At 35.4% G+C, this 11,541-nt stretch overlaps 5 protein-coding genes across 6 annotated transcripts in view; 1 reads left to right on the plus strand and 4 right to left on the minus strand.

The window, feature by feature from the left end:
- Nucleotides 1–1,203: 1,203 nt before the first annotated feature.
- Nucleotides 1,204–4,164, plus strand: LOC17897165 (protein PTST homolog 2, chloroplastic). The gene is made up of 8 exons (XM_006304525.2): nt 1,204–2,137; nt 2,229–2,394; nt 2,505–2,682; nt 2,766–2,980; nt 3,075–3,220; nt 3,315–3,462; nt 3,620–3,688; nt 3,783–4,164. The coding sequence occupies exons 1-8, from the start codon at nt 1,575–1,577 to the stop codon at nt 3,876–3,878; spliced, it is 1,581 nt and encodes a 526-aa protein (XP_006304587.1). The 5' UTR covers nt 1,204–1,574; the 3' UTR covers nt 3,879–4,164.
- On the minus strand, nt 4,034–6,068 carry LOC17898440 (ultraviolet-B receptor UVR8). Of its 2 annotated transcripts, none has more exons than XM_023789592.1 (7): nt 5,646–6,068; nt 5,412–5,564; nt 5,168–5,326; nt 4,922–5,071; nt 4,700–4,831; nt 4,455–4,619; nt 4,034–4,364 (listed from the first exon to the last, which is right to left on the minus strand). In XM_023789592.1, the coding sequence occupies exons 1-7, from the start codon at nt 5,833–5,835 to the stop codon at nt 4,162–4,164; spliced, it is 1,152 nt and encodes a 383-aa protein (XP_023645360.1). In that variant the 5' UTR covers nt 5,836–6,068; the 3' UTR covers nt 4,034–4,161. The 2 variants fall into 2 exon arrangements, with proteins under 2 accessions (XP_023645360.1, XP_023645359.1); XM_023789591.1 differs by having other exon boundaries at nt 4,922–5,080; nt 5,646–6,066.
- An 82-nt stretch (nt 6,069–6,150) lies between these two features.
- LOC17896865 (uncharacterized protein At1g27050) lies at nt 6,151–7,334 on the minus strand. Its single transcript, XM_006305554.2, has 2 exons — nt 6,685–7,334; nt 6,151–6,601 (listed from the first exon to the last, which is right to left on the minus strand). The coding sequence occupies exons 1-2, from the start codon at nt 7,030–7,032 to the stop codon at nt 6,320–6,322; spliced, it is 630 nt and encodes a 209-aa protein (XP_006305616.1). The 5' UTR covers nt 7,033–7,334; the 3' UTR covers nt 6,151–6,319.
- A 238-nt stretch (nt 7,335–7,572) lies between these two features.
- Nucleotides 7,573–8,654, minus strand: LOC17897454 (homeobox-leucine zipper protein ATHB-54). The gene is made up of 3 exons (XM_006303935.2): nt 8,540–8,654; nt 7,898–8,247; nt 7,573–7,817 (listed from the first exon to the last, which is right to left on the minus strand). The coding sequence occupies exons 1-3, from the start codon at nt 8,652–8,654 to the stop codon at nt 7,614–7,616; spliced, it is 669 nt and encodes a 222-aa protein (XP_006303997.1). The 3' UTR covers nt 7,573–7,613.
- Nucleotides 8,655–9,542: 888 nt separating this feature from the next.
- LOC17898637 overlaps nt 9,543–11,541 on the minus strand; it is a 4,801-nt gene continuing 2,802 nt past the window's right edge. Inside the window, exons 5-6 of the mRNA XM_006303962.2 lie at nt 9,760–9,914; nt 9,543–9,629 (exon numbers count right to left, since the gene is read on the minus strand). Of these exons, the coding sequence (XP_006304024.2) occupies nt 9,543–9,629; nt 9,760–9,914 (242 nt within the window). The remainder of the gene's footprint in view (nt 9,630–9,759; nt 9,915–11,541) is intronic.

The raw sequence follows: 11,541 nt of genomic DNA on the forward strand, positions 1-11,541 counted from the left end.
CGTTAATAGTCTCATAATTATCTAATCAGTTCATTCTCATACAATTAAGCTTGATGAATATTTTAGCTCTCGGAAGATTTGAGAGAGTTAAATAATTAAATTCTTTTAAAAATGTAAATGAGTAGATAGATCTTAATTATTGACTCTTATAAAGTTTATAGTTCGTACTTCCCAGAGTTTTGTTCCAACTTAACGCAGTGTTGTAATATACATCGCCACTTTGTATCCTTAGTTCCATATTCCAGTGACGAGATAAATCTCTAGTAGACAGTAATATGGATAGAAATTTAAGAGATCTTAACATGTTACCAGAAAAAAACAAATGTAAGAGAATTATGTAATGTGAAATTCTTGTATATTACTACTAGTGTGCATTTGGTTATCCAAAAATCTACGTTTAATATTATTCTACAACTAAATTTGTTTAACTTATACGAATTACATAAAGTAGGTAGAATGCAATATAGATGACGCATGGTCACAAGCAGGAACAATGGGTGGTCTTGGCATGGTGTTACGGATAATCATGATGAAAATAACACGAATAAGAACAATAATAAAGACATAATTTGAAGCTTTGAAATGAGCCATCTTATTTGTATCCAGGATTGAGCTAGTAGGAAATATGTCATATTTTGAATCTAATTCAAAAGAACTGGTTCATCCAATTCAAGAAGAAGGATAAGATATGGCATAGTCTTAAGCCGGTTTCTCAAAATATATACAACTTGTCCAATTGCATGTGTGTTTCATCGATAAAAACAGTGCCGACTTATATATAATCCTAAGTTGTATTTTGTAAATAAGTATTGTCTTGGTTAAGTTTGAACTGTGCCAAAATAATTATATATCCAGCTCACATTTTCTATATCATAAGAATTATTATTAGAGCCATACAAAATGGGTTTCTTCTCTTTCGATCAATGGCTCTTATTTTCTATGTATTTTAGGCAAATAAAATATTTGCGGTCTCTTTTTCATATCTAGTAAAAGCTTTTTTGGGACTTTCTTGATTGAGAGATATTTTCTAAAACTTTGGCATGGATTCTAGACCGCATGGCCTAATCTCCTTTTTGCCACCCCAATCGAGTCTATGACATAAATTTGTATATGATTAATCGACAAATCATTAGTTTTTCTCCCGAATTCAAGATACTTTATAATATGGGTTCATTAGTCGTCGATGCATGTCGAAATAAACTGTAATAATAATACGTCAAACTTAATAGAACCAAAAAATGAGAGAATCTAAAGAAACTTAACCGCAAGATACCTCTTCTACTTGATGATGATGATTCGATTAACGTCCGAATAAAGCATCCTCCTTTTTTTTTCCTTCTTTCTTCTTTCCGGATTGGTTCTTGTGCGGTCACTCACATGCCCTCATTTAGTTTCTTCTTCTAACCTGAGCTAAGCTAGCTGGCTCTGGCTGATTCTGAATTCTCAGTTACGACGGTGTCACGTTTTCCCATAGGTTTTATTTTTGTTCGTTGCTTGACATCTCCTCCATCCACACTTTGTTGTTTGATAGAATCCCCTAACCCACACAAAGTGTTCGACGAAATGCTCCAACCATGGTCTCTCTCTACTCCGGCCCCATTTCCTCTTTTGCTTCTCGCAATTCGATGATTGATTCCGATACCCTTTTGTCTCTTTCTTCTTTTTGTTCAACCTTTAATCCCAATTACAAGGCCAAAACTTGCGTACGATTCCCCGGGAAAGGTTGTGGCTTTACTGTTCTAGGGTTTTTCGAGGTCAAGCCGAGGAAGAAAGGTTGTTGCTCTCGGTGTAATAATAAGCCTAGTTTGGGTTGGGATAGCGATGGGAGTAAGGATCTTGAATCGGAGATTTTGGAGTTTATGGAGAGCTCTGAGAAACCTGGCATGTTTCCGAGTAAGAAGGATTTGATTCGTTCTGGAAGGTTTGATCTTGTTGAGAGAATTGTTAACCAAGGTGGATGGCTTTCAATGGGTTGGGATTTGGATGGACAAGAAGAGGAAGAAGTCAAAGAAAATGTCAAGCCTTGGGATTTACATACTGAGAAGCAGCTTCGTAATCCTTATTCTCAAGAGATTGATGGAACTTTGAGTCATGGTGCTCTTGATTCTTCGTCAATTCCTTCTTCATCTTTAAGAGAGTGAGTCATTTAATTTGCTGTTCTTCTCTTTGGTATTTCATTCCCTAGAAACATATCTTCTAGAATGTTAACATAGGTTCTGTTTTATCAGAGAAGTAGATGCTGGTAACGATAGTGGAATTGAAGGCATTTTGACCAGATTGGAGAAAGAAAGGAATTTGAGTCTAGGGATTAGCTTGAGGGAGAATGGGAAAAGCAATGGTGCCATGGCTGATATCTCTCCAAATGGTTCAGTTCCTTGGTCTTCCAGGATTGTGGTATGTTTTTTTTTTTTATCTGCAATATTTACTATTCATTGCACATCATATAATCCAGATGAAAAATTTGTTTATGTTGTGAGATCTTCTTGCCTGCTTTTTCCCAAAAGACAGCTAGTGAAATTGAAGAAGTTGAAAGTAGGAGAAGTTCAGATGAATCTGCACAAAATAGGTATCAAGAAACCAGTTCGGTTTCAGGAACTCAAGGCTTAACCAATTCGCCTACATCAGAAACATGGAGGACATGGAGTATGAAGAGAGCTGGATTTACTGATGAAGGTTTTGAAGGTATGGAGTGACTTCTGTCTTCAGCCATACAAAGATTTAATACAAAAGTGGTTCTGAAGCCTTGATACATATATATCGTACAGCTGCTGAAATTTCTCCCAGTGGTTTGGATGGTGTGAAGAAGGGTAATGCGAATAAGGGTACTAGTGATAGCATGAATGGAAAAGACAGAACTGCATCTTCCCCAGAAGATGTAAATAAAACTCATATCAAAAGCCGTCTTCAACTTCTCCAGTCAGAACTTTCTTCTGTTCTCTACTCCCTTAGATCTCCTCCTGGTGATGTTGTGACAAGTAAGGTAATTGTTTGACCAGATGGCACCTAAAATCATATTTCTATTAAAATAGAAGCGATTGCGATTTGGCTTATTTTTGGTTTATGATTTCATTTAGGATAGTGAGATTACTTCTGGGAACTTGGAGAACCTTTCTGATGATTGGGAGTTCAAAGAGAATGAGATCATACATGCCCAAAATAAGTTGCGGTCTACACGAGCAAAGTTGGCAGTTCTTGAAGGAAAAATGGCTATGGCTATAATGTATGCTTTGCTCATTACTTTTGTTGAAAAAGATAAGAGGATTAATGGCTATGGCTATAATGTATCTCATTGGTTAATTTTGCTTTTCTTCTAGAGATGCACAGAGGATTGTACGGGAGAAACAGAGAAGAATCGATCATGCTAGTAGAGCTTTACGATTACTCCGAACCGCATCCATAGTATGGCCTAATTCAGCCTCCGAAGTTCTATTAACGGGTTCATTTGACGGTTGGTCTACCCAGGTCAGTTCACATCGATTATATGATTAATCTTGTTACAGGAAATTAAACTGCTTCATATCTGGTGCTCCATTGAATTTGACATCAAGCTATCAATTTAGGAATTGTATTGCTCTCTTTTGATGTTTTTGTTCCTAAATTGATATGATTTTACAACCAGAGGAAGATGAAGAAAGCAGAGAACGGAGTCTTCTCATTGTCTCTAAAGCTATATCCTGGAAAATATGAGGTCAGATTATTCAGTTAACTCAGTATCTGCAACCATCATTTTTCCCGTTCATGAGGAAAACCAAAATCTTAACTTTGCTAAATTTTACTCACAGATAAAGTTTATAGTTGATGGCCAGTGGAAAGTTGACCCGCTTCGACCCATTGTTACATGTGGTGGATATGAAAACAATCTGCTAATCATCTCTTGAGGTCAAAGGCAACAACATTTCAGAACTAGTCCCACCATTGATGGAGCATGAGCTGAATCAGTAGGGTTTTAGGTTCTTTTGGGATTTTCACTTTCATGTAGGGTAAGGTACCAAGGAAGCAGTAGAACTAGGTTTTATCTTGACAAAACAAGAAGTAAGAAAGATTTGTATATTGTACTAGTATGACCACTGTTTTCTTCTGACAAGAGTCGCAAGACTCATGTAAACAATTGGCTTCTTGCATTGTACAATTTTACACACATAAGATGTCATACATCCATTTCTATGATGAGGTTGGTGAAGAATTAAGCTCTTGTTTCCGCCTTACTACATAAGTAAATCCACTTCCACAATATACTTCTATCTCTTTCGTTTGCAGGTATGTACTTCCAAGGCTCACCAGTTGAGGGTTGGTCTGGTCACTGGTGTTTCCAAGGCCTAGCTGACCATGTTCACCCCATCCCCATGTCTTAACTTCTCCATTTTCTGCAACAGATATTCACATGGGGTATGTTTTATATGGAGACGAAGTCTGAACAAAAATGCTATAACAGAATTGTCCTCTCCATTTTTTACCTGTTACTGCAGCAGAATGCTCTGCACCTGCTGAAATTTTCAGAACTTTTACTCCATCAAAATACGGAACTTTCACAAAGGGAGCTTCAGAGGAATCTGTATGCAGTTTTTGCTTCTCATGTTGTTTATTAAGGGTATTACCAAGCTTGAAAACCTCGCCATCAACTGTTCAACAAGTCCACAGACAGATGAAAATGGGTTCAGTGAGCTCTAGAAGGTAATTAATGCATACACGCAGAAATTACCGGTTAGTAGTAAGGCATGATTCCACCCTAAAGCAACAACTCTGAAAGATAGAGATGAAGGCAAACACTGTGGGGTTTGAACATCCGGACTGCCGCAGAATCCTCTTCCCCAACTGAACAACTGACCGTCAGCTGGCCAGGCACATCCGAAGACAGGGATTAACAAAAGATACACAGAACTCGATTAAACAATGAATCAGAACGTGAGACTTGAAAGCTTACCAGATATAGCTGCACTGTGATCTCCGTTAGCTGATATACGAACAACCTCAACATCTTTTAATCCAGGGACAAGACATGGAAGATTTACTGACTTTGTGCTGTCTGATGAGAAACCTAACTGTCCGCGCTTTCCGGATCCGAATCCACACACTTGATTCCCTGAAGAAGACTGGTTAAATCAAATGTAGAAAAACACAAGACTTAACAGTTCTCTTGGCAAACCTGTGATGTATATTCAGACGTTACCTGTGAACAAGACAAGTGAATGGCGCATACCGCAAGCTACCATCTTCACACTCTTATCAAGAAAGTAAGAGACTTTAGTTGGAGTGCTTAGCGACATATTATCACCATGACCAAGCTGACCAAATGTGCCATTGCCACATGTAAAAAGACAACCAGAATCTGCAACGACACACAATACAAAACGGAGATAGATCAATAATCTCTTGTTCCTAAAAGTAGTTGGAAAAATCTATTAATGTTTTACCTGAAACAAAACCAGAATGACTCCATCCAGCTGCAGCTTGAATTATAACACAGTCGTCAAAGAAAGATACAGGCTTTGGCAAAGAGGTGCTGAGAATGTCACCATGTCCTAACTGACCAGAGCTTCCTCTTCCCCATGTAAAGACCTTACCACCTGCAAAAACGCATAAAGTAGTCAACTTACCTGACATAACCAACGACATTCCTATAATCAGAGATTTTAAGGTTGTTTTACCAGAAGTCAAGGCGATGACGTGAGCGCCGCCACAGGCGAGCATCGATATGGAAGGAAGTGAAATCAACGAGAGAAGCTGAGGGAGATGCTCGTCTTGTAACTTGTCCGTCCCTAATTGGCCGTCTGTGCCAGCTCCCCAGCTCCATACTTGTTCTTCTTCATCTGCTGGTGTCCCACCGTGTTCGGCCATTATCTCGACCCCCTCTGACGAATTTATCGGTAGAATCAATATAGAATCTGGGTTTCTTATAATTGATGGTTCGCTCGGAAACACCGTGATTGAAATCTTTCCTGGTCGTGTCACTTTCTAACAATCGGACAAATCCTCCACGGCCTGGTCGCGAACAAAAGTGGCTGAAACGATGCCATCGAGAGTTTAAGTAGGTTTTTTTGGGAACTAGATTTTAGCAGGGAATCTTAAAACCCGAGTTGTTCAATTCAAGTGAAGCCGACAGAGACTTTTGACTGGTTGACTTGGTAAATATGTTATTAAAAAAAAAAAAAAAAAAAAACAGAACTCAACTCATTTATAAAGTAAAGAACCAAACTTTACACACATGCGATTAACAAGAGCGTTTGCTAAATTCATATAACATACACACATTTTCAAAGAATCAAACTTTTATCAGAACTCCCAAAATACAAAGTTACTACAATTTGGTACTTGGATCCTGTTAAAGAATATCATCGTAAGCTACAATATCTCTCTGTTTAATTTCCCTTATCCTCGCCGGAGTTCCACCACCGATGATCTCTCCGTCGTTAATATTATTACTTCTCGGGTTCACTATAGCTGATGCTAATCTATTACTTCTCCCATGTTTTCTTAGTGGCATCACAGGCCTAACAAGCTTAGACGAAGACGACAGAGACGGTGTCGTTTTATCCTTTCCTTCTCCCACCGTCACACCTTCCCTCCACTTCACCAACGGATCCGTCGCCCAAACCACCTGCAGCTGCAATACACACACAAGTACCCCTTTGACAAAACCCAAATTTTACAACAGATGATCTCATAAAGTGTTTTCATTTTAGTTACCTTTTTTGAATCGATTGAGATACCAAAAGAAGGCTCGTGGCTACCAGCAATGGCAGCTTCTGCTGACTCGGCGGTGCGGTATGAAACGGATCCGTACCCGTCTTTGTCGATTCGGATTCTGGAGATTGAACCGTAGATCTCGAATCGAGATTTCAGTTCTAAAACTGAACAGTTGGCGGGAAGTCCCATAACTACCAGCGCAGGTGGCGGCGGAGGTTTTCTGGTCGGTTTATCGATGATCTCATCTTGTTCCGATGACGGAGGTGCCCATGGTCGCCGGCGTTTTGAAATTCGCGCCGGTGTTGTGCTGTACGTGTAGGTTTGGTCTCTCTTGCGGCGGCTCGTCATACTCGTGTTACTTCGCTGAGTCCTTCCAAAAAATTTCTACGTTTTCAGGAATTAAATTGGGTTTAAGCTAATTGGGCCGAACTAACATAGCCTCAAGGCCCACTTAGTAACTGGACTGAACATCCGAGCGTGTGATAAAGAGACAAATCAGTGGGTGGATCCCACGAAATCTATATACTCTTATATTGCCACGTGTCGTTAAATGATTCCGACAACATTTACATGTCTGCAGTTTGTTAGATCTTGCTGACGTGATCGAATGTGAAAAATAATTGGATCTGAGTCGTCTGATCTGATCCGTGCAACTGGCTATCACAGCTTTGTTTGAGTTTTGAATTAAGACTTGTGTAAAAGTATTAATTATTGTGTTATAGTATTAATTATTACTGTTATCATATATTCATATCATTTCTCTAGTCATTGAAATATATAACTTACAAATGCAATTGAATTTTTTTTTATTCAATCCATGACTACTTTTTTGTTATCACAGAATATAAACCTTAAAGATAAAAAAGAGACATATCTTGAGTCATGCACACGGAATATAGATATTATACTATTACAGCCATATTATACTATTATAGCCTTAGATTTGATGAGGTTAAGGTTGGATCATAATAAAATCCAAGAGCTGCAAGCTCAGGGAAACTGTATTGATTTCCCACACCATCTTCTTCCTCACTGTACTGCGTGTTATAGCTTTTCATCGAGATACCGTTTTCCCCAAGCTTCTGTGTTTCAAGTTTCTCTTGCATTCGCAGCTTCTCTTTGAGAAGGGAGACCTGTTTGAATGTTTTTATCAGTTTTTTTAACATAATGTCTTACACAATTGGCTTGTTAATTTACAAAAATGATGATGTACCTTGTTCTTGAGGGTTTGGTTTTGTGAATAGAGAATGTCCCAGTCAGTTTTAAGCTTAGTATAGCTAGCTTTAAGGGAGTCACAGTCGTGCTCAAGCTGTTTTGTCTTGTATCTAGCCCTTCTGTTTTGGAACCAGACAGCGACTTGGCTTGGCTTCAGCCCTAGCTTCTCGGCCAGCCAGAGTTTCCTCTTTGGTTCGAGTCGTTTATCTTCTTCGAAACTCTCCTCTAGTAAACGCAATTGAATTGGTGTCAACTTCCGTGTCTTGGTTATTTCACGCAACACGTGGCTCTCACATACGCCTTCTTCGTCCACCGTGTTAGGCTCACTGTTGCTCATTGAGCTAGATCCTGAAATTAAGAAGAGAATGAGGAATGACACAAATATTTATCAAAAAATTGAAAAATATTATAGTAGAGATCAATCTGTTCAACGTCACATGATGAGGTTTTTCAAAGACGTTCTTACTATATTTTTCAAACTCTATTAAAATGAAAGGACTGTATTTTAATCTAAGTGGCTACGGTTTGGGGGTAAAGATTCGTCAAAGGTATAAAGAAACTGCGTTTTGAGTAAACGCACGAAACAAAGGAAAAAAAAAAAAACAAAATCTTAAGAGTTGTGCAACAGGGATATATATACCATGATAGGCAGTGTGAGAGCTCGGAGGGAAGCAAGAAGGAGGAAACTTATGGCTGTGGCTTTGGTTGTGAAACCAAAAGAAAACTTCTGAATCATTGGTGTCTGAATTTTCCATTTGTAACTTTCATAAATGAAATGTTGAGTCAATTACTGCAATTGTTGGGACTACTAAGATAAGAGTCACCTTTTATAAAGAAGAAATTGAAGGATGAAGAAACATAAAAGTCTACAAGAGAAAGAAAAAAACGATTCCTTTTGCTAGTTTAAGTGTCTGGTAAGAATAAGGAGACGAAGATGCTGTTTTGCCATAATAGGGATTATACTTGTGGTTTATATTTTTCTTTTACATTATTTCCAACCAATAGGTCTCTTTTTGAAAAGACACAATTTTACAACATGGAATTCAATTTGTTAATATAATGTATACATGCATGTAAATTTTTATTTTTTTTAAAGCATAATAAGAGTACTAAATGATTTCGCAAGTTGGTTTGGAGATGCTCTGTAATTACCTTTGTTATCTCCTCTCTACTTACTTTTGCAAGTGGCGGGTGCAATATTTCCTAGTGACACAAACAATCCAAATGTACTACATTTGACGAAAAGCAGAAATTTTAAAAGTGATCTATCTTTTTGTTTTCCCATAAACATCAGATTCTTTTGGTTTGGTTTTGTGAAAATTGTGAATGTGTGTGTACCAAGAGCTGTAATAAAGTATTAGTTTGCTTCCTTTTTTTTGGTCACATTATTTCATAATACTTTTTGCTTACTATGAAACTTTCAGTAGGTGGCTATATAAACTCTTATTTATTATACAAATCATGACTCATAAGGAGAAGATATTCTCCATACATATTAACTATTAAGCTTATTAAGTAATCTTCACTCCATATGAAAGGCTTTTCCACACATAGATATAACAAAACACATATTAAACATACTTGCATTGCAAACATTTACTTTTGCTTTTTTTTTTTTCAGACAGGATTGGACCAAACTGGTTTTAGACATTTGAGGTGAAACGGGAGCTGTCCAAAATGTTTTTTCCGTTATCGAAATCAAAGTCTTTGCGTCTATGGCACTCTTCAATCTACAACCACATGTGTGTATATATATGGATTGTGAACACAATAACGCATATATTAGATATGACGAAATATCCAAAGTCTGAGTAAAAGTGTGTATATATAATTTGGTTCAAAGAACTTTGTAGAACGTACCTGGTCATGAGGCAGATCTTTGAACTGTGGTAGAACTTGACGGTCAATGAACTCAATGAAAGAAGCCGGGATCGTTTCAGTTACTCCGTCTGCAAATTCAACCGCAAGTTTCTCCGAGATCGAGGAGAGTTGTAAGAGTAGACCATCTTGACTCACTAAAATATACATACATCCACATTCATTCAAATCAAATAATGAATATCTTATATAATAAGACAAGGTTTTTTCTTAACTTTGCCTCACAACGCGACATGTGTCGCTCTATGCTTCTGACATGTGTTATTTTTATTAATTTATAATTTAACATTTAATTATTTTTTTTAATGATTTTGTGTTGTAAGTTATATGTTATATGTATGGTTTGCTTTTTAAAAAGTGTAATTGTTGCAAAAATATGTTTTTCCTAATTTTAGTTTCTAATTAAATTAAATATCATATAAGCTAAACATAAAATGGAGTTGTTATAATTTTTTATTGAAAGAAAATTGCTATGACTTTTTTTCCCTACTCCTTTAAAGATACATTTTTAAAGTTTTTTTTCCTACTCCTTTAAAGATACATTTTAAAGTTATTAATATGGGTAATAAATTATTTATAACATAATTTCTAATTTTTAAAATTTAATTTATAAGAGAAGAATTAAAGAGATTATCAAACAAAATTTATTTAATTTTCTATTATCAAACAGTTGAGAAAATAATATAATGAATTTAAATCAAAGAATAACTATCATATATATATATATATGATTTGTGAATAATATGGCATGTAACTTTTAAAAATATTATATATTTGATTCACACTTTAATATAAAACAGAAAAAAAACAAAGAAACCACAAAACACATTTAATCATATATATTAAACTCACACTTTAATATAAAAACTGAAATAACATAAATTTGCATTAACTATATTTTCCATTCAATTTTTTCAATACACAATCAATTATAATTGACTCCCATAATTGTTTTATGAAATTGTAACTCCCATCACTTATCTTCTTATATATACTCATTTTCTCATTATATCATTCTCTCATTCTCTCATTATATCATTATATCATTCTCTCATTCTCTCATTCTCTTCTTTATGAAATTTGTTGCTTTGTTTATTTTTGTTGTATGAGTTTTGAAAAAAAAAATATTCTTATATAAAATTTCAACTGTAGAAACTTTTAGAGACTATATGATATATTGATATACTTCTTACATTATTATAATTTATCTTTTTTTCCTTGAAAATTCCATCTCTATTTTCTATTTTTGATTATCAACATATAAGTACATTCACTCCCTCTCTTCCATTATATTCATGTATCTTTAATATTTTTTTCTATTTTTTAATGTTCTTATGTGACATAAAAATCATTGAAATAATCATTTTAAGAATTTGATATAAATATCTTTAGAAAGTATGATACAAATCTAACATATTATCTTATATTAGTTTCAATCATCGCACAACAAGAGAATTAAGTTATAAAGATCCATTTATATATATGCATTTTCTTTTTTGATTATGAAATATTTAATTAAATATTTTATTGTAACACAATTTCCAAAATAATATATTATTACCTCTTTCTTATTCAAATAATTCTTAACTCACACTTTAATATAAAAACTGAAATGATATAAATTTGCATTAGCTATATTTTTCTACTCAATTTTATTCAACACACAATAAATTAGAATTAGCTCGCAGAATCAAGAATATACTTATATTATACTTATACTTTCATACTTATGAATCAAGAAAATTTGATACAACACATATGTAA

This window comes from Capsella rubella, unplaced genomic scaffold (assembly GCF_000375325.1).
Source record: "Capsella rubella cultivar Monte Gargano unplaced genomic scaffold, Caprub1_0 scaffold_1, whole genome shotgun sequence".
Taxonomy (NCBI): domain Eukaryota; kingdom Viridiplantae; phylum Streptophyta; class Magnoliopsida; order Brassicales; family Brassicaceae; genus Capsella; species Capsella rubella.